Below are 25,544 nucleotides of genomic sequence, written 5' to 3' on the forward strand. Positions count from 1 at the left end.
ACTGCAGTATGGGTATTACAATATGGAATGTGAGGTAGGAGTGGGGAATTTATTTTAAATCCAGTTTAACAACACAGATGGGTGGAAGAACAAAAGACAACACAGGGACACAAAACAGATGGAGATGTAGCACAGGAGAGGTCTTAGAGTATCAGGGCTTTCAAAACCTGAGAATAAAACAAAAAAATGATACATCACGGGAAATTGGCTGAAGGTGAATGAATGAGGATGCTGTGAGATGCCCAAGCCCTTGCTCCACCATATACAGTAGCTGACTCAAAGCAGAATATTTCATTTTCCACATAATTCCTGGTTTGTGTCAGTATTGCACCATCAAATCTGATTCAAAGCTGCCAATTAGGCTTACAGTTCATGTTCATGCTGCCTGAATCGTACTAAAACTTAAATTATATATAAGATTAGGATTAAAATACTGCTACACTGTATTCCTGGAATCCTACCGTACTGACACATACTCCATCCAATAAATAAAAGCTTAAAACCAGCAAGCCTAAATTAATCACTCATGTTATCCTTATAATGGTCATAAACTTTTGTGAAGAAGAGTGTTTTTAGCAAATCTATGACTATGTAAAATAAATCCTGGTTTTCAGAGATAGTGCAGTTGTTGTTGAGCATGAAAAACCTACAAGTGGAACCAACTAAATAATCAGCAAAATAAAACGAAGTGCAGCATAGTGGCTCACTGGGTAGCATTGTTTTGTCACACCTAGAGTGCTGGGGTTGAATTCCGCCTCTACTACGTGTGAAGTTTGCAAGTTGTGTGGGTTTCCTCCAGGTGCTTTGGGTTTCCACTGCAGGCTAACGACATGCAGTTAGACTACCAAGTATCTATCCATGACCCATATTGTATGGCTTTGAGTGTGTGTGTAAGTGCTCTGTTATGAACTAGCATCCCATCCAGGGTGTTCTCTGGGATAAAGTCCAGGTGGCCCTAACTAAAACAAGCAGATGAAAGATGGATAGAAAAAAGGTCATAGACAGCTAAGTAATAAAAAAGCAAAACTGCACATGCAGTTTTTATCTACAGGCACGTCCCTCTACACAACACACACATTATATATATATATATATATATATATATATATATATATATATATATATATATATATACACACATACATACATACATACACATACATACATACACATACATACATACATATACACACATATATACATATACACATACACACATACATACACATATACATATATATATATATATATATATATATATATGTCACGATTCGCCGAAATCGGGTATCGCACGGACAGGTAGGCAGGCAAGCATCACGCAGGCAGGCAGAGTACAGGGCAAAACTAGGGGTTTTAATTCCAGGATTCGGGATAGGAGACATCTGACGACAACTAACATCAATGACGGACAGGGCAAACAGGTAAGACCAGGACCTAAATAGGATGGGACTAATCAAAGTAAGTGGACAAAGCTGGAGACGATCAGGGAAGCACACGTGGGTAATCAGGGGGCGTGGCACACACGAGGAGCGGACGAGCCGGGCATGACAATATATATATATATATATATATATATATATATACACACACTATGTTATATATATATATATATATACACACACTATGTTATATATATAAACCCCACGACGGAAACCCCACGACGACATGGGGAGAACATGCAAACTCCACACACATGTGACCCAGGCGGAGACTCGAACCTGGGTCCCAGAGGTGTGAGACAACAGTGCTAACCACTGCACCACCATGCCGCCCCACACTATATTATATATATATTTTAAAAAATTCACAGGTTGCACACCCAAAAAATGAGAAATGAGTGAAAAAAACAAATGCTTAGCACTGTTGCCTTGCACCTCTGGGACCTGGGTACTCTGGTTTCCCCCCACAGTCCAAAAACTTGCTGAGGCTCTGGACCCCCTGTGACCCTGGTTTCAGAAAATGAGTGGATGGAAAAGAACTCTGCTGTGATTTCAATGTTTTTCAGAGCTATATCTGAAAAAGTAGGAGACGTAATCAGAAACACAAGCAGAAGTCAGAAAAGCAGAAGGTCACTCCTGGGGGTGAAAGGGAAGGCAGTCAGACACAGAAGAATGGAGAGACACACACACTGAGAAAAGAATCAAGACACAGACTCACCAGGCAGGGGATCAAGAGTATGACCACACAGGAAGAGAACGAGGCATTCATGGAAAAGCATGGATCAAGTAACGCACTAATAGCCTGTTCAATGTCACATTGTAAAAAGGGGCTTTCCAAAGTTGCATGCTGATCTTGGCTAACCGAATTTTCAAGTTAATGTCAGAGGGGTGTGACGTGTTATGAGAGGCACAGAGGTTTGAATAGTAATGTTTGAATATGTCATTTATATTTGCATGGTCTGTTTCTTTTAGTTGAGATTCCTCAATAATTTCTCATATTAGTTTATTGTTTAAAGATTGGGATAATTGGTATGAAAGACGTTTACCAGCCCTCTCCCTGTCACGATAGGCCATGAGGGATGATGATCCACCTGTGATTTATGAACAATGGGTTCTTTATTAGAAAATAAACTCTAAAGGACATTAAACAAAACGGACACAAGAGGTCTAAACAAAGGCAGGTCGGCAAAACAATAACTAATAAAGACTAACACATAGGGATACAACAGAGGAATAACACAGGCTCCAAACAGAGCATACAGCAAGGACCAACTAACAGTACATACATTCAGCGACCACAACACTTACAATGACTGACAAATGAAAAGAGCAGCTACATACATACACTGATTACAAGGGCTAAATAAGGGACAGGTGTGGGTCTTAAACAATCACAAAGCACTATGGATTCAAACACTAGGACATACAAGGAACATTGGTGGTACAAGGATTACAGGACATGACTGCAAAACTAGTCACAGAAAATGATAACCTGGAACAAACAGCTGGGTGTTTTAGCTGCAGAGCCACCTCTGTTGCCCTGGATGCAATCCGGACACAGAGCTGTTTGTGCACTGCGGTGACACATGCACTGTCCAGAAGGGCCCAAGCCAACAGTCCAGAGAGCACTTGGACATAGCAAAAAAGGGTGCTGATGGAGAGGGCTGGGGTGGAGATACTCGGCCATTTAATGACATAATTAATCGCTACATGCCCATGGCCTGTTTCACCATGTGGCCCAAAGTGTACAGGTCTCAGACCAGAGCACAGAGTCAACAGCTGAGAAGCTCATTGAGACGTTCTGCTGCTTGCTTTCTGGACTTGGTGTTCAAACCGCCCCTGGAGCCAAGGTACCGAGGCAGCCAGGCATGGAGTATCCTTGGTGCTTCCAGGAAAGTCTGAAGGCCATATAGGAGTTGGTTCGGTAGCACCAAGGCATAACGACTGCCCAACAGAAGCAGGCTTATGATGCACGCAGCTACAGGCAGATGTTGGGTACCCAGTTTGGATGTACAGCCCAATTCACAAGAAGGAGCAGTCATACAAGCTGGACAGTCACTGGAGGGGGGGGGGGGGGGGGGGACTGTGAGAGATCCACAAGCATCTCTTTGACATCATTTAATGCTTGCGGCTGCCCAGGTAACAAAAGGCTCTGTATCAGAATCACCTAGCACAACATCGCCCCCTGGCCTGAACTGATCGCCATGCAGTTGCTATGGGGTACACACTAAAAGTAGAAGGTAAGTCAGGATCCCTGGGCGTCTGTGGGACTTTGTATTGGACTTGAACCTTCGGGTGGGGGCAATGTGATGCCACAGGGCTGGTCAGCATAAATAATTATTCGGTTACTGGCATGCATTGCATCAGCATGTATAAATTAATTTGTGTATTAATGCATTTATGTGGTAAACAGTAAGTGTCATAATTGTGGAATGTTTACTGTGAAAGTTGTGTTTTCGTAAGTGAGTAACTGTAAGTGCGTCTTTCTTGTAAATTTGTTGACTTATGTGTCTGTGCTGCCGCTTGAGGCGCGTGATCATTAAGACTGATTCTCCCTCTAAAAGGGGCAGTCCCCTTTTATTAAAATGAATCACACACTCACTACAATATAGTACAGTTAACATCAGCAGCATAATCAGATTCCCTTACACTTGCTTTTGCTGAATATCCTCTCTCTGGAATTCAAAGTATTCCCATACAGCTACAGAGAGTTAAATGTCATCTTGAGATCGGATCTTGTTCGCTTGATCGCCTCACTAAATTTTGTTAAAATTTTTACTTTGAATAAACAAGGATGATTAGTATTGGGTCGGAGAGCTCTCGCAAAAACAGTGGTTAACCGACATAAACTTCAGAACAAATAAATTGCAAACTCAGATAAAGGGCGAACAAATCTCAGCTGATTATATTTCTAAGTAATATTTAAAATAGTAAATAGTAAAATAGTAAATAGTAAGTAATAGTAAATTGTAATTCATTATTCGATTTTATTTTTTGTTTCGATTTTATACATATTCTCGAATATTCAACAGTGGTCACTCGTCGCTTATACACTATTCAACATGTAGCAGTGGTTCTCTGTTTGCAACGCGACCCAATATTTACATTCCAGCTATATTTACATTGCGACCCTATATCAAGTGCAGGTTTACATTAACGCTGTGATCGTGGAAGTGCACTCTGCAATTTACGCCACTCAATGCTTTCGCACAAATCTGACTGGACGTGCCAGTGACTGATAAATATCTGTGGTTTGGTTTCTTCGATTGGTTGTATTCACTAGTTTTGCATTACGCAGTTGCAGACCCAAGACCCGTTTGTTCAGGTAAATTCGAGGACTGGGACTAGGAAATCTGATCAGGGATCAGCACTGGGGCTTTCTCTGCCTCACGAACATTTTTGAACTTATTTGGATCGCGACCCACGGGTTAAGAATCGCTGATATGCAGTGTATTATTGTACTCCGATTTATGTGGTGGATGATTTTATATAATAATAATAAAGAGGAAGCCGCTATATGCCGAAAACAATGAGAAGGGGCACAGACACGGGATACACTATTATACGGATACAACATTTTCTACAACGAAAAAACACATTAAATAACACACAATTAAATTACAAACGTTTAAAATTGAATGATTATGAATATAATCCACGAGGCACAAAGCATGTCAGTAATCTGAATTACCACCAGAGTTGTCACGATCGCAAATCTTCACCATGCCAATGCTTAACCACAGCTATGATTTAGACACAACTGGGGACGTTATTTGCTGGAACTGGGTTGGAAATCGTGTACACGCCAGTTATACGTTAATAGTAAAATCTCGCGATATGTTCCACATCTACTTCCGGCTACCTCCGGAACTATTTAGAGAAATACGGAAGAACTGTAAAAATAAACTAGTGTGGTGTAACCGTAATTCATTTATGTTACTCGGATTTTTTTAAGTGAAATATTTATTACTAAAGTATAGAACATAAAGTGATATAATTTATTGCATTTTACGTCGGCAATTTGGAAGCCATTTATTTATTGATGTGTTTTGTAAAACGTTTTACTTTAGCATTTTTGCGATGAAAATCATCCCTGGTTGTTCTTTAGTAGTTTTCTCACCTAATATTTGATTGTCAGTTAAACCGATGTCAGAACGCAAACAATCGCACCGCAAAGTTAAACTTTTGGAGACTGAAAAGCTGCCCATTTACCAACACAAGGAAAAACTTGTCCAGGCAATCAAAAATACTTCGTGTTTGGTTGTTACTGGAGAGACTGGAAGCGGTAAAACCACTCAGCTTCCACAGTACCTTCATCAAGCCGGTAAAATGCCAGTATATACTTTGCAAGCTGTTATTCTGATAACTGCCACTTAATTACTTATTAATAAAATTGACGTTCTCTATCAATGTTTCCCCATTCATAAGGTTTTTGCAAACATGGTAAGATTGTCATCACTCAGCCACGGAGAGTGGCTGCCATCACTGTGGCTCAAAGGGTGTCCCAGGAATTGGGCTGTTCTCTCGGAAGTGAAGTGGGATATCAGGTGCGCTTTGATGACTGCACATCCAAGGTGAGACTCCAAAGGGACATTCGGTTGCTTGGAAATATAGCATAGAAATAGATACCTGGGTTGTTCTTGTGTCCTAGATTATGAGAAACTAAACTTGAGAAACAGGCACTGATTTTATTTATCCAGACTGGGTAAAACTATAGTGCTCAAGTGGGAGATGAGTTCTTCTCCTGTTGCATTTATTTATGGAATGCTATAGACAAAATCAGTAGAGTGGGTACTATTTAGTAATTTTGTCTAGTTTAGAATGTGAAGTTTAGAATTTTAAGTTTCGTTTCTGTTGCATTCTGTAGGATACAGTCATTAAGTATATGACCGATGGCTGCTTGCTGAGAGAGATCCTGGCAGACCCTGCGCTGAAGCAGTATAGTGTGGTGATTCTTGACGAGGTCCATGAGAGAAGTTTGAACACGGTGAGAGTGATATAACAGCTGGTATAATAGATTTTTTAAAAGTCACAGATTTTTTTGTTTTTCCTCCTGGTTTATTTTTTCACAGTATTTAGTTTAACTCTGCCTGTCTGCCTTGTAGGACATCCTGTTGGGCCTGCTGAAAAAGAAATTTCTGCAAGACAGAGGGGAGTCTTCAAGCCGCAAAGTCCCTGCAAAGATTGTGGTGATGTCGGCCACATTGGAGACAAATAAGCTTTCTGTCTTTCTGGGAGACTGTCCGGTCTTCACCATTCCTGGGCGCATGTTTCCTGTGACGGAGATGTTCTGCAATCTTATTGGCCCCAAAGACACAGAGAGCTCTGTCTATGTGAAGGAGGTGAGACATAAAATGTGTTACAAGGCTGCTGGGTGCAGGTCGTAAGGTTTTACTGGGAGTGACTGTTTAGATGCATTGTAAACTAAATCAGAACTCTAAGGGTGAAGATACAAAGGGCAGCTTTTTGAGCAATGTTTCCAGGCAATATTGCTGATCAATGTTGCTTGGGCACATTCCTATTGATATTGGGCAATAAATTTATATTTGAAAAACTTTGGCAGTGGGCAACTTTTCACGGTCATCCAGATGAAGATAAGTTGCCCTTTGTGTCACCTGGTTGGCAGTTGCTAGATATCATTGCTCAAAATGTTGTTCTGTGTATCGTCACCTTAACAATCTATTCAGTCTGATTGATCATTCAGATCAAATTTGCCAGTGCATAACTAAAAGGAACATTTTCTCAACTCCCCACAACGGGATAATACATACAAGCAATACCCATTAACTGATCTGAAGCTGATAAAGCTAAAGGTCCACCCAAGAGATAATGGAGTGGAAAAGATGCAGTCTGGTTACAAGTGCAAATATGTGTTATTGTACTAAGAGAGAGAAGTAAAGAAACATGTTTGATACATGTGCTGTTTTAAGTGAACATTTGTAAAGTACTTACTGGTGGTCAGCCACCACAGATCAAGGGAAGTCGTGCCAGTCTAATGCGTGGGTAGTGGGTTTTGGGATAGCAGGCAATGGATCAAACCACTGATAGGGAAAGGGGGAACAAATTCTATCCAGAGTTAAAAATGCTTTGTTTTGCATTTATAATTTGCTGAACCGCTTTCAGTATTTATCAAAATATTTAAAATTACATAGTTAGGTTTACAATGATATTTTTTACAATGATTTACGCCTTTGGCCAGTCTCTGTAGCAGGTGGGGTTAAGGGCCTTGTTCAGGGCGAAGTGGTGATGTGATTCACTCTGTCAGCCACAGGATTTGAACTGGCAACTGTCCAATTACAGGCACAGAATCCTGGCCTTCTGAGCCACCCCCATGCTGTCTGATTTATCCTTGTCTGTGTTTCCTCTCAGGTTGTAAAGATGGCACTGGACCTACACACGAGTGAGCCAGCTGGGGATATTCTTGTTTTTCTTACTGGTAAGTCACCACACCAGATTTTCTATTTGGCTGGAGACTGCAGAAATTTTATGAGAAATGTTTTGGGTAAGATCGGTAAATTTGGGTAAAATAGTAGCTAAACATAAGGGGATTAATTAGCATTTTGTGTACTGTAATTCTTCAGAGTTCAGAAAATTGCGGGGCAATCTGGAAGGTTAATTTGCTTGTAAACTGGCAGTCATGATTATAGAAAGGGGTATATAGTCACATAACTTTCCAGAGTTTTGGGAATATATAGCTTAGTACTGCATAGTGGAAAAATCCAGCATTAGCAGTAGTTTTTAGTTGAATTCTGTTTTATATGTGTTGACTAGCACATTTTTTGCTTCTTTTGAGCAGGACAGTCAGAGATTGAGAAAGCTTGTGACATGCTCTATGAGAAGGCTGAGTCCATACACTACCCCTATGATGTCCATGATCACTCTGTGGAAGGTCTTCTAATTCTGCCTTTATATGGATCCATGCCGACAGGTGGGGGCATTGAGAATTAGATTTTTGCAGTCTCCCTGTCCTCAGCAGTAATACAGGTCAAGTATTATATGGGTGACCTTTCATGAATAAACAAATGTATTTTGCCTTACCCTTACAGCATTTTGCTGTCCTGTAAAGAGTTTGTTTGGCTATACCAATCTCTAAAAAGACATAATACTGACAGGTTCACATACCTAAAATATCTCAAATGGTCAAAAGAAGGCAGAAGATTTCTTTAAAACATGCTTTGATTGGACTTTCTCTGAATATTTCAATCAATTTAAGTGTATTTCCCAAATGGATCAGCCATAACATTAAAACCACTGACAAGTGAAGTGATTAACATTGATTTTCTACTTTCAGTGGCATCTGTCAAATATTATGCAAGTGAACAGTAAGTTCTTGAAGCTCATGTGTTTGAAGCAGAAGCAATGGCATGTGAACAACTTTGATAATGGCCATATTGTGATGGCAAGATGTTTGGGTTAGAGTATCTCCAAACGGCAGGTCTTGTGGGGTGTTCCCTGGTAGGTAGAGGTCAGTACCTACCAAAGTGGTCAAAGAAAGGCCAACCACTGAAATGGCAACAGGGCCACAGACACCCCAGATTCATTGATGCACATGGAGAGTGAAGGTTAGCCCATCTGGTGTGATCCCATGGCAGAATTGCTGTAGCACAAATTCCTGAAAAAGGTCATTCTGTCTATGGTAGCAAGATGTGAGAAGACACGGTACATTGCAGCTTGCTGTTTATATAGCAGTGTAGCCGCAGACCAGTCAGAGTGCCCATGCTGCTCCCTGTCCACTGCAGAAATCGCCTACAACGGGCAGGATAGCATCTGAACTGGAGCAGTGGTAGAAGGTGGCCTGGTCAGATGAGTCACGTTTACTGTTACGTCGTGTGGATAGCCTTGTATGTGTGCATCGTTTATTGGGAAAGAGATGGCACCAGGATGCACTATGGGAAGAAGGCAAGTTGGCGGAGGCAGTGTGATGCTCTGGAAAATGTTCTGCTGCAAAACCTTGGGTCCTGGCATTGGAATTTAAAGGATCTGCTATTGATTTTGAGCTAGATGCCAAAGGACACCAAGAGGCCTTATGGAGTCCATACCTCAGCAGGTCAGACCTGTATTTCTTTGTATGTTTGTTTTTATCTAAGTGATTAACTGTATTTACTCACTCAGAATGTGAGTTCAGCCATCAGGCAATATAGTTACTTGTTCATCAAGCAATTGGTATACTCTAAGCAAAAAAGGCTAAATATTGTTTGTGTTGATTGCAGCTAATCCCATGTAAATACTGTAAGAAGTTGCCTCTGTAGTTGGCCAAACACAACAACACCATGAGGGAAAAACCATGAGATTTGGAAAATGCTGATTCATGCAGTTTAATTCTTTGGTTGACAGAAGTTGGCATTTAGGGGATACCCTGAGGCTGAAAACTCTAACAGCAAAGGGAACCAAATATGTGCTTTGGTTTGTATGTAATGCAATGTAATGCAGTGCACAACATTAATGTTGAGCTGTGTAACCTACTCGTTAAAATACCCACCTGATACATAAAAGAACACAAAGTGTAGTTCATGTCCATTAAAAAAGTAAGAGAGTAGGAATCTGGAATGAAGACATATGAGGGAAAACTTTGAGATATAAAGACATGAACTCAGTTGTATGGATATGTTGCTTATTACTATGCGCTATATGAAAAATATGATTGCCATAACGCTTAATTTAAACCAAAAAATTGGTTTAAACTTTTTTTTTTGGACAAGTGCCAGGTCTAGCGGTATAAGATTTAATCTGCTCTAAATTGGATTGGGAGACGTGCATTATTACAAAGATTTGAGTAAATTTTCCATCGTAAGACCCATGGAATTCATATAATTGTCTCCAGCTTCTTTGAGAACTGAAAATGACATATTGACAGCATAAAAACGTACATTATGTGCACTATAATGTATTTTATGAGCTTAGTTTAGTATTCTGTGGGAACGTTAAACTAAATTGTGTGCATGATGTAGCACACCTTACCCATTAAAACAAAAAAGCATCTTTCTGTGGTTACTCCAAGTTCCCATATATACCAGTGCTGAGAAATAGACTATACATATTTAGACATATAAAATATATATAAAATAATTGATGTTTTAAAACATGGACATTAAGACATATATAAAGAAATACAGGTAACCACCTAATTGGTGGGGAAAGATTGTGCAAATTGGCATACAAGTTAATTGTGCAATAAATTAATAGGTATAGTTTCAGAGTTATGTGTCACAATTAGGATACATTTATGGGCTTTTACATTTTCAGTTGATCCATTCAGTACTTCTAGAAATTGTAGAGGGTGTGAGATGAGTAAGGATTAGATGGGGGGAGCGGGTATCGGGGCTGTCCAGGGAATACAGTGCTGTCATTTCCAACAGTCACATATCTAGATAAAATAATAGTTTAAACTGTAGTGGTTGGTGTCTGTAGTGATTAGAGTGATATTTATATGCCTGTCTACAGATCAGCAACAGATGATCTTTCAGTCTTCTCCGGCTGGTGTCAGAAAGTGTGTTGTGGCCACCAACATCGCAGCTACATCTTTGACCATACCAGGAATCCGGTAAGTGAAGCCACTCTTAGTGGAATAAGGTGAATCACATGAATGTTTGTGGAGTACAGTTAATAACTAGTCCTCTTTATACAATTGTCAGGGTATAACCATTGTTCTGTCTGTGGGAAATAAACTGCTTTTTAGGAGAAATAATTATAGATTTTTAAGATGATTTTATTTCTGTCGGGCAGGTATATCGTTGACAGTGGGTTTGTGAAGCAGCTGAACCATAACTCCAGAGTGGGCTTGGATGTTTTGGAAGTGGTACCAATTTCAAAGTAAGCTCCTAAAGATTTTGGGATGTCTCCCATCAGACACTCACCACATATTCTTTGTCAATGACACAGACATGTCCATCACCCAATTCAGGATTTTAAACTTTGTCATGCTGGGATATTACCCATGACGTGCTTGCAGAGTCACAATCACATCAAAGTGGACCAAAATCCTAACTTTAAAATAATAAAGATGATTTTTGTGATATGTGACTTTTAAACTGTACCTATTCATTTAGGGGTCGATTCTCCCATGAAGCATTTAAGCCTCAAAAGTTACATATGTTTGAGTTAAGGGTATTCTCCCCTCATCAGCTTGGTCATACCCACTGTGCTGAACTCAAGCAGGAAAAGGGTTATGCCTTCAGTGATTTTTGCAGCAGGCAAAACATGGAACATGGACTATTTCATTTACATTGTGAACCTAATGGAAATCCACAGAAACCTTTTAATTTTTAAAATGAAAGTGTGTTGCAAATGTGTGCCGGTGTACCACCTAAGTTTCACAACTACAATCCTCATTTTGTATTTACAAATCCTAATTTAGGAGTTTATGATGTTCAGGTTGTGATTACGAATTTCATTTTGCACATTTACAACTTCAGCACTTCATTTATGAACGGTTAGTTACGTGGGGAAAGTTAGGTTCTAGTTCTCATCAAGTTCTCATGAGCAAAACCCAAATGGAGAGCTCCAGCGAACTGAGGGGCTGGTCTGAAAGCAGGAGAAGATGTATGTGTAAAGTAATTGCATGTAAAAAAAAAATGAATTGCAAATCCAAAATCAAAGTGAGATTTTTTTTTTTGTTGTTGAAATCCATTGGCAGTCTAATTTTCCCCACGTAACAATTGATTACTCAATGTAGTACGAGTCCCAAATGCAACTCTGATTTGTAATCACAGCTTGAGCATTGTAAATTTGTAAATTGTGATTCCTTATTATAATATGAAGATTGATTTCGTGAAACCTTGAATGACAGGTACACATTTTGGAACCTTGAATATGGATTTGCATTTCATCCAATTATAAGAACATTGTGACATTTAAGTATGATTGCCTTAGATGTAAATGTATGTGCCTACACCTATGAATTGAACATTAGCGTGTGCAAACTGTCTAAACTACTCTCGTAAACTGAGAATCTGTGAACTTGTAACGTGCAGTGCAAACTGAATGTATGAATCTGTTGCAAAATCTTTGCTTATAGGGTAAGTTACAGACATGGAAATATAATTTCAGATTTGCAGCTCATTTTTTATGTACAGTTACTTTAATCATTAGACATAAATCTGTCTCCTTAATTATACACGGCTTTATGAATGTTCGCTTTACTCCATTTTTACGAAAGGGCTACATTTGCACTTGTTTTTACTAATTGAAGTAATTGCAAATAGAACTTTCACTTTCATAAACTTATGATGTAGCTGAAAAAATCTAGTTGCGTAATGACAGCTGTCGTAATATAATAGTGCAACACATTACTCGTTATAGGTGATGCTGGTGTAAACAAACCTACTGTGCTGCCAGTCATATAAAATTAATTGACCAGTCATTATGTCCATTATTTACAGTACATAATAATAATTGTTGCTAATTTATGTACTTTACTGTACTTTTTTAATCATTATTTCAGCTATACCATATAGCCTAGATGTGTTGCAGGCTGTACCATTTAGGGTTGTGTATGTTTACTCCATGATCTTCTCACAGTGGCAAAATCACCCATCAACGCATTTCTCAAAATGTTTCCCTGTCATTAAGCAATACTGTATTGATTCTGCTAAGTGAAACTGCAATGTAGATACATTCATTCTACTTTATGGCTGTTTGTCATCTCATTCCTGCTTTTGGGAATGGGAATGGGAATGATTCCGTATGATTTGGTAGATTTTTTTTCGGTTGGGAGATGCTCAAAAGAATTTTGCATATAAAATAATGGTGCTTTTTTTAAAACTCATTTTAATTGAAAGAATTGTTTTAATTGACCAGTCATTTAGCCTAGTTGGTTTGCTTACTTGGCAAGTTGGCAAGGTAGGTGTCACTTGAATCCTGAGTAATATACTTGTATGTGCATATATATTTTAATGACACTTTAAAATGGGAAAGTGGGGAAATTCTCTTTTCGCCTACCCCGTCTTGCTCTCCAGAACACACAGATGCATATGTAGGTGAGAGCAAGCTTAGCAGCTTAGGGCACTTGCATGCAGCGGCACCCATATAGCTGGGAGTTAAGGGCCTGGCTCAAGGGCCCACAGATGTGACTCTTCTGCCAATTGCAGCCACAGAGCCGTAGCCCACTGAGCCACACACTGCCCTATATAGTATTGTGTTATAAAATTTTATGTAATTCTTTTATTATAAAAATTATTCGCATGAGCTTTGGAGTCTAACATTTGTTTCTAAACCTATGATACATGTCAGAAAGTTTTGTTTCGTTACATGTTTGGCTCTCTGAAAACTGCAATATTGCATTTGTCCAGGTAGGCGTGTATTTTCTAATACAGCCCTCCAGATCACATACGGAAAAATGCACTTAAGTTAGTGGCAGAATGTGCTTAAGGGTCATTTACATGCAACATGTCCATATTTTGTGTTTCTCCACCAAAAGTATGTATCTAGCCTCAGTACACTTAAACTCCGCACTTATGTAGATGGGAGAATATGATAAAAAAAAAGTAAAAAAATAAAAAAATGCGCAGCCAAGTGCTTTTTTGACTTAAGTGCATGTGAGAAAGGATGCCTTCATTTACAGCGTTATCATAGAGTAAAAAGTTTGTAATGTTTTGTAAAAACTTTTATCCTTTTGTTGAATTTCAGATCACATGTTAGGAGCTTTATGTGCAAGAATGCAAGTAATTTCAGATGGTTTACAAATGTTTTCTCACTTGTCTCATCTTTTGTTATAAGGTTACTGGTTTTGCATAGTTGATGAAGACTCTGCTTTGCAGGAGCGAGGCTCAGCAGAGAGCTGGACGGGCTGGCAGAACCTCATCTGGAAAATGCTTTAGGATATACAGCAGGGAATTCTGGGAGAAATGCATGCCAGATTACACTGTTCCTGAGGTCCAGAGGACCAGCCTGACCATGGTCATCCTCACCCTAAAGTGCCTAGGAGTCCATGATGTCATCAGGTGTTTAAATCGGTCACACTAGCTCTGAGATGGAATAACTGTTTAAAGATCTGTTTTTCTTATCTCTGTCAGATGGATTTTAATTTTCTATAAATTTGCTGTGACGTTTGTCAAGAAAATGTAAATAATTTTTCATATTTTTTCAGAAAATGCTATAAGAATGGATATGTAAATGCAATATAAATTTTAAATACCAAGATCTAAATTTAATGTAATATAAATATATTAACTTGAAACCATTTAATGTCTTCATTGATTTATGTTTATACAATATATTGTTTTCTTTATTATGTTTTTACTCTTAAGATTTCCATACTTGGACCACCCAGAGGAGAAGTTTATCTTGGCTGCTTTGAAACAGCTGTACCAGTGTGATGCCATTGACAGGTGTGTATCTACCCTAGTCTTATTGTGTGGATGGATGGTATGTTGATGGATCTTTGTCAACTTTGCAACTGTACTTTGTTTCATTATTTAGGTTATACCATATAGCCTAGGTGTGTAATAGGCTGTACCATATAGGTTTGTGTAAGAACACTTTATGTTCGCACAACAACGAAATCACCTAACAAGTCATTTATCATGGTGTTCATTATGGACAAGCTATGATTAGCACACAAATCCAATAATGGATCATCGCTTGGATTACAATCAGGCAGGCCGTTCCTCCCAATCACACCAGGTTTCACTGTCATTACCCACTGTCATTACCCACATTAAAGTCCCTCAGCAGAATAGTGGAGTCTCCAAAAGGGGGCACTTTCTAGCAACCCCCATGGGTGGAGGGCTCGGCCACCAGGCGTTTGCCCTTGAACTCCCGTCCTAGGCCTGGCTCCAGGGCAAGGCCCTGGTCTCCCCAATCTGGACGGGGCAGCATTATCCATTATTTTATTTTTCTTCATGGGGTGCTCTTAATCACACTTAGCTTGGCTGCTCACCTACGACCAGTTTGCCTTGGGAGACCCTACCAGGGGCAGTTGCCCCCGACAGCGTAGCTACTAGGATCATGGAGGCACAAAAATCCCTTCATCACGATTAGGTGGTGATTCATGGAGGGGCCCACCCACAGATTTTTTTTAAATAAACGATACACTGCTTTATCAAACTTTTATTACAAGAAAATACTTACATTCTAGAGGCATATTAAACAGCTTTAAAAAAATAAGGAACGTAAACGTAACCAACATAAACATAAGCAACCAGAACAGCTGCAAACACCTTAACATGCCCCTTGTCATCAGATAAGACAGGCTAATAGCAATGTGTGGATTGATATTGAAAGTTGGTTCAATCTGAATGTTTTCATTTTGAGAATTGATGTAAACAATTGTATTAAAAATTGGAGGGCGGGCCCAAATTTCTGACCTGTAGTATACGTTTTATTGTAGCATACAAATGACCCTTTCACATGATCATGCTGTTTAATGAAAGATAGTCACTTGTTTATCAGTATTCCTTGTTTGGTGGGCAAGGAATTGGTATGCGGTCAGTGAAAGAGTCAAGAGTTACAAATACTTTGATTTGTAAATGCTTTGGAAAAGTACAGTATTTCAAAATATTAGTTTTCCACTGGTGTAAAAACTGGTAGCAGCACTGAATGATATCACAACGTGAGGCGGAGTATTTTGTACTGGATTCGAAAAATTGCTGTAATATATTATCGGGCTGAAGGATGTGCAATATTAATACCAGCATCGCATGTTATGCACATTCAGTTGGGTGATGTATATGTCTGTGTGGTTAGTTTTTTTCTGACATTGATATTTTGAAGCAGCACATATCTTAATTATCTGCCTTTTCTTGTGTTTATGAAGAAGGGGTCAAGTAACGAGGTTCGGGCAGCTGATAGTGGAGTTTCCGCTCCCCCCTAACCTTACTCGAGTGCTGCTGAAGGCTGCTGCGCTCCAGTGCGAGGAGCTGCTGCTTCCTGTGGCTGCCATGCTGTCTGTGGAGAACATCTTCATACGGCCAGGTGACTGTCACTGGCCACAAAAATATCTGCTGATTCTCAAACAGAAGTAGCAGACAAAAATATGTATTTATTTAGAATATGTAAATCGGTTATATTTGTTTCTTCATACTCTGCTACAGTTCAACTCCTTTCTTCGCACTAGAGCAGTGTTTTCCCATCCTGGTCCTCAGGGACCTGCAGACAGTCCACATGTGGACTGTTTAGTTGGGACCTCGGAGGGAGTAAAAACGTGGACAGAGGACCGAGTTGGGAAACACTACACTAGATACCTCAATCATTAAAGAGTGAATATCTTGTACATAATTTTTCTATTGCATTTTTATATTAGTGAGACATTTTAATTGTAAGAGATTTAGTTGATAATTAAATGAAAGTTTATTTGTACTATTTTGCTAATTATCTACTCTACACTGAGATTAATCTTACAAATGGTGAGGTCTGCATTTTTAAGCATAATATCTGGTTTTATCGATATTTGGGATATTATCCTAATAACACTGGGCAACAAATTTTGACAAAAGTCATGTAACTGAAAGGAAATTAGCCAATTCTTATCAATTTCTATGTGCTGAACACGAATATGACAGTTAAAATGCAAAATTGGCTCTAGTTTTTTTGTTATTTGCAATATATTGTTTACGTCTATTACTGAATGCCAATAGTAATAGGTCTATGGCTAATTAGCAAAAGTTGTCAATGTTATTAACACACTTTCGAGGCATTACTGTTATGACTAAATGTATGAAATAATTAATATATAATTAGTTTAATCTAGCAATAGCTTCATCTGTATCCCACGAAGTCTTGCATAATATTGCATGCTGACGTTGCTCATGCTAGTACACTGCTGACGTTAGCTTACTTCAGCAGCCGCCTAGCAGGTTCATTATTATTCAGAAAATGATGCAATAAAAAACCCTGGATTATAATTATTGTGCCATTTGGTGCAATATTACGTCATTCTAGGCTTATTTAAGATGTTGTTACAGTCCTACTAGATAAATTTACACGGTGAAATGTAGAAAATGCGCTATATGAATTATCTTCCAAACGAGAGTCAATAAAAATATTTCATGGTCATTTTCATGTTCAGCACATCAGAATACTATAGAATATGACACTTAAGTCAGTTACAAATTCAGTGTTGCTCAGTGTAATAGAATGTTAGGTTCACTGTTTTTAGGGGTGACCAGGGTTAACCACATTCATGACAGTTTTTGTATCATCCATTTTATATTTTGATTTTGTTGAAGCCTATGGGTATCTTGCGTGATATTTGGGACAGGATTATGGTCTTTGATTATGGATATACAGAGGAACAGAATCCCTATGTGTGGTGCCACCTACAGGTCATCCAGAGAAGCAGCATGAGGCAGAATTGAAACACAAGCAGTTGGCTACAGAGGCTGGCAGTAGTAATGACTTTGCCGTCCTGCTCAGTGTATTTGAGAAGTGCAGAGCCAGGTACTGTATTTTTCCCCATTTCACCATTAGATAAAGTACATAAGTACTTAATATAAGTTTTAAGTAGGATGTTTCTTGCAAATGGTAATTTCTGAGTATTTCACTCCAGTTAATGGCCACATTCAGTCTGGTATTTAAGTTCTATTTGTCAGCCTTATCCAGTTAGATTTGTGTTTTGTTTTTTATTCTATGGGAAGTGAATCACCACCAGCATGGTGTCGAGAGAACTGGATCCATTGGAGAGCAATGAAGATGGCTTTCAGTGTTGAAAAGCAGTTGACAGAGATTCTCACCCGTCTCAAACAGGTGACCATCCAGTCAGGCATTTTCAATCAGCACATGCTATTCTATACCATTCACACTTAAATTTCAATTTTGTATTCATTTCTCTTGTTAATCTTATGCATTTGCAGAATCCAGATTTTCCAGTAGAGAAGTTTGATGGTCATCGGAGTGAACTTTTACGGAGATGTCTGTGCTCAGGATACTTTGCCAATGTAGCTAGGAGGTAAGAACATAAGTATTGAATATTAAAAATGATGGCTGTTTTCTTCATGTGGATATTTGTTGTAGAAATGTATCTATTCTTTACTTGTATGTATCTGATTCCTGTGCTTCTAGTAAACTGATTTTATTTATATGTCCTATTCTTCTGTGTGCAGCCTCATAACTTGCAACATATTATACGTATCAAAAAATGATGTTACTGAAGTACAAGTCTTTGTTTTTCTTCACTAGGTCAGTAGGGAGGACATTCAGTACGATGGATGGACATGGGTCTGTTGTTCACATTCACCCTTCATCAACTGTAAGGACCACTTCCTCAGTGCTATAAGGAATATGAATTCCATTGATCTAATAGGATTCCTGGTGTTCTTTAAGCTGTTTGAACAGGAGGCCAAACTGGAGTGGATCCTCTTCCATGATGTCCTAGTCACTTCTCGAATATATGTAAGAGCGGTGTGTCCAATCCGTTACGAGTGGGTGAAGGACTTGCTGCCTAAACTACATGAGGTAGAAGCCCATGAGCTGAGCAGTGTCGCCCGGGAAGAAGTAACAGATAAAGAAATAACCAAATGGGAGACTAAGGAAGCTTTCAAAAGACCTCCAGGTGAGAAACCTACAATGGCAAGAATATTTTAAGTAGCACTTTAAATTTTGGTAAAAGTGGATTGCTTAGGAACCAAATTGCAGGCTGACAAGATCAAGCATTTCTGAGTGAACTGTTGAAATCCCCAGGAATGATTAACTTGCAACTTGAGCAAAGAACATTGCACAATCAGTGTAAAATACAATATAATTATCTCTCGAATAACAAAAATCTGCATTTATTTGTTGGTGATATGTGCTGGGGGGGCATTATAATTAAAGGGCAGTTACTGGTTGTGATCTGCCAGGAAATTATACAAATGCGAATGTAAACCGATAGAACAAAGTATAAATATTACTCCAGGGTAACTATGGGTGGTGGTAGTCTTTTAGAAATCTATACTGTATGACAAGTCCACATAGGAACCCACTAGACAGGCTTAGTCCTGATTGGCCATTGTTAATAGCTGCTGAAACCCCATTGGCTGATGTCTAAAAACACATGTTGCCATCAATACCATTAGCTTTCAGTTAAGGTGAAGATCAAATGCACAGAATTTCACCTGGATTCAGAAAACAATTAGACAGATATATGTTTACATTTTTGTATCACCCCTTATTCATGAAAAGGCACCGGTCTTACACTGGCTCCTTACAATCACCCTTTGCTGCTTGCCCATCAGATTTTGTGAATACTAGCCGGTGTTTGTTTAAAATGAGTGTAACTTGGGTGTGGCTGGTGCTGTATTGTTAGCAAAATTTTTACATCAATAATAATAATAATAATAATTATTATTATTATTAGGGGCGGCATGGTGGTGCAGTGGTTAGCACTGTCGCCTCACACCTCTGGGACCCGGGTTCGAGTCTCCGCCTGGGTCACTTGTGTGCGGAGTTTGCATGTTCTCCCCGTGTCGTCGTGGGGTTTCCTCCGGGTACTCCGGTTTCCCCCCACAGTCCAAAAACATGCTGAGGCTAATTGGAGTTGCTGAATTGCCCGTAGGTGTGCATGTGTGAGTGAATGGTGTGTGAGTGTGCCCTGCGATGGGCTGGCCCCCCATCCTGGGTTGTTCCCAGCCTCGTGCCCATTGATTCCGGGATAGGCTCCGGACCCCCCGCGACCCAATAGGATAAGCGGTTTGGAAAATGGATGGATGGATGGATGGATTATTATTATTATTTATACGCTTGAATCCCTGATTCTTTCATGACCACATTAATCCAGATTAGGCAAACTCCTAGGACTACATAAAAAAGATGAGGCTATAGATTAGCAAAAGATCTAAGTAGGCTGGTGTATATTGCGGTTTTGTTTCACGCAAGCCAAGCAATTTGTGGAAAATCTTTTTAATTGTACCACTCATGGTATGGGCCGAAACATAAATGCACAGACCATAACTGCACCTACTCCACCTAATTTGTTCTCTATCTGCCTTAGAATCTTTGCTCACTGTTTAGTTGTAGGGCATAATGCAAATAATAATAAACAGTGGGATTTAACCACTATGTTTGGAGCTTTAATAATGGTTTTATTTGTTAAATTGATCCATCCATCTTCTAAGTACTTATCATGGTCATGGTCATGGGGCCGGAGTCCATCCCAGGCAGCAAAGGGGACGAGGGTGGGGTGCACCATGGATGGGATGCGTCTTTATTGAATTGATGAACTGTTCAAATCTATTTATGTATATGCTGGTGACTGTACAGCACTTTCAGATATTCAGAAGGTTTGTGGTTAATTGCTCTCTGCAGGAGTGGCTGCTGAAGATGCGCTGAAGAAGCTGGAACGCAGGAACAGCGAAGACTCTGTGTCAGCAGCCCGATCACGGTACCTGCAGCGGAAGCAGGAGCGTCAGATGAGTAAAGCATCTTAAGGGAGGTGCTATTGCCATTACTGAGCATTAGAACATGTGAAGAGACAGAGCATCGCTTCAGCTTTGAAGTCTAGGATTGTCCTCCATCAGTCTGGTAATGACAGAAGGGGGAGCCGTTATAAATGTAGAATAAATTAAATGACAGACCAAAAAGCTCACTGTTTCATTACCTTCTTATGCCATAAGGTATTGCTGGGTGTCTCAAACACAGAACTGAAGCCTTCAAATTAAGTTTCCAGAAATGTTCAGTCCTGGTTCTGTAGGGGCACGAGTATATTCAGGTTTTCTAGATATCTTCCAAGAATTATTAGCCTTGCTAATTTGAAAGTAGAATAACAATAATATCAAGATTTTTATTGGCTATGTGCAACGGGGGCATTGGAATACCAAGATATTTGGCCTCACTCAGTTGCAGAATCAGAACCTGTACACAGTGGAACCTTCCAGAACCAGAATTTAAGATTGTTAGTATTAGGTTTATATATGTACATAGTTTATCTTTTGAGTGTGTTTTAAGCTACAGTGTTAAATGCCCATTACATTAAAAAGACTTTGTAAGAAGTTAGCAAATGTTGTCAGTTGTGTATTTGCTTCTGGGAAGATTTTGCCCAAGAATTTGGAGTGTGTCTGTGGGAATGTTTGCCCATTCATTCAGAAGAGCATTTGTGACGTCAGGTACTGATGTTAGATATGAAGGCCTGGCTCACAATCTTCTTCTAGTTCATCCAAAAGGTATTTCCAAATCAGAATTATTTTATTAATCCCCGTAGGGAAATTGTCTTACATTACAAAAACAAACTCCTGATGAAAATAAAAGATTTAGGACAGTTATGTACAGATGATAGAAGAGATTTAGATAGAACTATAGAACAATAAAGTAATTAAAATAAAATAATAAAATAATCAATAAAAAGTAAACGTATAGCAGCAAGTATAATTAACATTGGCATATATTAAACATAATTTGCATAGTTCCTGGGTTATTACAGCAAACATAAATAAATAAATTAATTAATAATGTATTAAATAAATACATGGTTATTTAAGGTGATTGTGCTTATATTTGTGTTTTTTGGTTTGAGTGATCAGATATGCGAGTTAAACAGTTTTATTGGGACCGGCAGGAATGATTTCCTGTCTCTCTGTTGTGCAGTGTGGAAGTTTTAACCTGTTGTTGAACGAGCTCCTGTGGCTGCTCAGCATATAGTGGAGCAGATGTGAAGGAAAGTCCAGTATTGTCCTTATTTTGGACAATGTTCTCCTCTCCAACACCTTATTGAAGTCCGGTTCTACTCCCACAACTTGGCTGGCCTTCTTAATGAACTTGTTGAGTCAATGTTCAGTTGATGTCTATGACCCTCAGGCTGCTGCCCCAGCAGACAGCAGCATACATGATGGCACTGACCACCACAGACTCGTAGAACATCCGCAGCATCATCCAGCAGATGTTGAAGGACCTTAGCCGTTTCAGAAAATAGAGACGGCTCTGGCCCTTCCTGTAAACGATGTCCACATGTTTAGACCAGTCCAGTTTTTTGTCCTAGTACACTCCCAGGTGTTTGTCCTCCTCCACCCTGTCCACACTGACACCCTGTATGTTAACCGCTGTCACTGGCACTTTGGTCCTCCTCAGGTCCACTGCCAACTCCTTTGTTTTTGTCACATTGAGCTGAAGGTGCTTTTCCTTGCTCCAAGTAACAAAATTGTCCACCACAGTTCTATATTCACTCTCGTCACCACCAGTGATGCATCCAACTACTGCCAAGTCATTAGAAATCTTCTGAAGGTGGCAGGTCTCTGGGGAGTAGCTAAAGTCCGTGGTGTAGGGAGTGAAAAGGAATGGAGAGAGCATAGTTCCTTGCGGTGCCCCGGTGTTGCTGATCACACTGTCCAACACACAGCACTTTAAGCGCACATACTGTGGTCTGCCAGTCAGATAATCCACAATCTAGGATACCAGTGGGGCATCCACCTGCATCCTTGTTAGTTTATTGCCCAGCAGAGCCAGACGGATGGTGTCAAACACACTGGAGAAATCAAACTTAAAATCAAACATGTTTAAAACAAACATGATCCTCACAATACTCGCTGGCTTGTCAAGGTGGGTGTAAACTCGGTTGAGCAGGTAGATGGCGGTTGATGGCGTCATCCACTCCTAGGCGGGGCTGGTAGGCAAACTCCAGCAGATCCATAAGTTGGTTGGACCATATTTGATGAGGGTGAGGTCAGGGTTCTGCGCAGGCCAGTCAAATTCTCACCCAAACTCACTCAACCAAAGTTGTAGAATTGTCTAATGTCTTGGTATGCTGATGCATTAAGTGTTCCGTTACGATCCCCAGTCTAGGGTTAAGGACCAACAGAAAGATGAGGGAAAAGGAGAGGAGAAGATGAGACATCCAAGGGATGGGAAAAGGGAACACGGGAAACAAAGGGATATTTTTTTGTATTTTTTTATATCTATTCAGAGACTTTTACAAATACGAGGTGCAACAAACTTCGGGAGTGACCCAGGCCAAAACAACAACCAAAACGGCTAATGAACACGTCCCAAACTAAGCTAACTCTAAAGGTAATGAAAACGAGAGGAAACGAAATGACAAAGACTAAATCTAACTCCCTAACCAAAACCACAGTAAACACCACGTACGCATAAACAAAAAGGCAGTCACTCCTTACGCACCTGACAGACATGTACAGAAAACACACAGGCCGAAACACGGTATCCGAAGGGGCGAGGCAAAGAGAGCGGTCAGGAGCTAAGCAAGAGGTCAAAACCAGAAGACAAACAAACCAAAGACAAAGGTACAAAAAGGGGCGAAGCAGAAAACCAGAAACCAAACAGAACCATCATACACAAGAAGTCAATCAAACAGCAAACCAACACAGCAACAGCAAAAGACGAAGCTTGAGCAAGAGCTCAAGCTGGATGTGATCAGCAGGCTTTATCCTCGACTGGAACACAGGGCCAGGGTCAGAGGTCAGAGGGCGGAAGGGGTGTGGCCGGAAACTGGGAGATGGGCTGAAGCAGCAAGTGGTGAGTGGAGCTTGGGGCAGAAGACTGAGGTGTCCTGTAGACATATCCAAAACTCTTATGGCATGTAACAGTTCCATTCATTATAACTAAGGGGCCTAGCCCAACCCCTGAAAAATAACTCCATACCATTATCCCTCCTACACCAAACTTTACAGTTGGCACAATGCTATCAGGCAGGTCATGTTTTTTTTTAGCATCTGCCAAACCCAGACTTGTCCATTAGGCTGACAGCCGGAGAAGCGTCATTCATGACGACACAGAACATGTTTCCACTGCTCCTGGGTCCAGTGGTGTCGTGCTTTACACTACTCCATTCGACATTTGGCATTGTGCTTGGTGATTTGAGGCTTGCATGCAGCTGCTCTGCCATGGAACCCCATTCCATGAAGCTCATAGCGCACGGTTTTTGTGCTGGGGTTAATGCCAGAGGAAGTTTGGAACTCTGCAATTATCGAGTTAATAGAGTGCTGGGACCTCTATGCACTATATGCCTCAGCTCTCTGTTACTATACATGGTCTGCTACTTCATGGCTGAGTTTCAGTTCCTAATCACTTCCTCATTGCAATACCACCACTTACAGTTGACCATAGAATATCTAACAAAGAAGAAATTTCACGAACTGACTTATTGCAAAGGTGGCATCCTATGACAGTACCATGCTTGAATTAACTGAGATCTTTTCACAACTCCTTTCACAAATATTTGTATACCTGACTGCATGGCTAGGTGCTTAATTTTATATATCTGTGGCAAAGGATCTGAATTAAACACCTGAGTTCAATAAGTGAGAGGTGTGACCCAATACTGCTATGTATATAGATATAGTGTATGTACAAAAGGCATATGTCTCACACCTCTTGTATATAAAAATGTCTTACATTGGAGTTTCTTAGTATTGAAGTCACAGATGAGTTGCACATTGATGGAATGAAACTGCTTTCTGTTCACAAAAGCAGCTTTATTCACTGATGGAGCTTTTTATTACAATGTGTATGCAGTCAATAGCACTGACATTAGGAAAGCCAGACACTGCTGCAAATTGCATTGTGATGTTTCCCTGTACATTTTCACTAAGGAAGCTTCATATTGTGCCTTGACAGTTAGTTAATACCAGCCATAACTTAAAGAATAATGGGCTGGGATCAATGGCATAGAGTGTTTCAGACTGGGGGGCACAGCTAAAATAATTTAAATACAAAGGTCTGCTTATTGGGGGAGTAAATGGCTGGGAAATACCTGATCGTTCAGCCAGTTCCCGTTGGTATGTTCCTGTCGCTAAGAGTCCAAGTGCTGTCAGTACTTAAAGATGGACAGGAACAGCATGATTTCATAATGTAGGTTGTTCAAGGACCACTGGCCAAATCATCAAACTTCAGAATTGCTTTTGCTGTTATAAAATGACTGATAAGCCACAAGTCATTCGAAAAACTAATCATTGTGATCTCTAAATACTTGCTCCCTTAGTATTTGGCTGCACATATATAATAAATATGCCATGATAATACTGTGTGTGAGAAACTTACAGGCCTTTTTGTACCTATTATATATGGGTGTGCACACCTGTAATTTAGATTCTACACAACAGATACTGTATATTAGAATCGAAAAAGTCATTCATTAAAAAATGCTGAATGTTAGTTAAATATAAGATGCAATAAAATGTTCTGTATTTATAAACACATACTTCACCTTGCACTAAAACTAACCGATGGAATGAATTGGTAACTACTACT

At 39.7% G+C, this 25,544-nt stretch overlaps 1 protein-coding gene across 1 annotated transcript; it reads left to right on the forward strand.

Moving 5' to 3' along the window:
- Positions 1 to 5,305: 5,305 nt before the first annotated feature.
- dhx40 (DEAH (Asp-Glu-Ala-His) box polypeptide 40) lies at positions 5,306 to 21,827 on the forward strand. Its single transcript, XM_048982376.1, has 17 exons — positions 5,306 to 5,763; positions 5,868 to 6,013; positions 6,307 to 6,426; positions 6,545 to 6,781; positions 7,809 to 7,875; positions 8,236 to 8,367; positions 10,881 to 10,980; positions 11,163 to 11,249; positions 14,195 to 14,377; positions 14,684 to 14,764; positions 16,192 to 16,349; positions 17,699 to 17,813; positions 18,011 to 18,119; positions 18,227 to 18,321; positions 18,552 to 18,621; positions 18,696 to 18,924; positions 20,655 to 21,827. The coding sequence occupies exons 1-17, from the start codon at positions 5,586 to 5,588 to the stop codon at positions 20,774 to 20,776; spliced, it is 2,229 nt and encodes a 742-aa protein (XP_048838333.1). The 5' UTR covers positions 5,306 to 5,585; the 3' UTR covers positions 20,777 to 21,827.
- Positions 21,828 to 25,544: the final 3,717 nt, after the last annotated feature.

This window comes from Brienomyrus brachyistius, chromosome 17, assembly GCF_023856365.1.
Source record: "Brienomyrus brachyistius isolate T26 chromosome 17, BBRACH_0.4, whole genome shotgun sequence".
Classification (NCBI taxonomy): Eukaryota; Metazoa; Chordata; class Actinopteri; order Osteoglossiformes; family Mormyridae; genus Brienomyrus; species Brienomyrus brachyistius.

What these genes read in the sequence shown, in the direction of transcription:
- dhx40 (XM_048982376.1), top strand. Translation starts at nt 5,586, where the DNA reads ATGTCAGAACGCAAACAATCGCACCGCAAAGTTAAACTTTTGGAGACT. An exon ending in ACAGTACCTTCATCAAGCCG is followed by an intron (nt 5,764 to 5,867) that starts GTAAAATGCCAG and finishes CCCATTCATAAG; the next exon opens with GTTTTTGCAAACATGGTAAG. An exon ending in TTGATGACTGCACATCCAAG is followed by an intron (nt 6,014 to 6,306) that starts GTGAGACTCCAA and finishes TGCATTCTGTAG; the next exon opens with GATACAGTCATTAAGTATAT.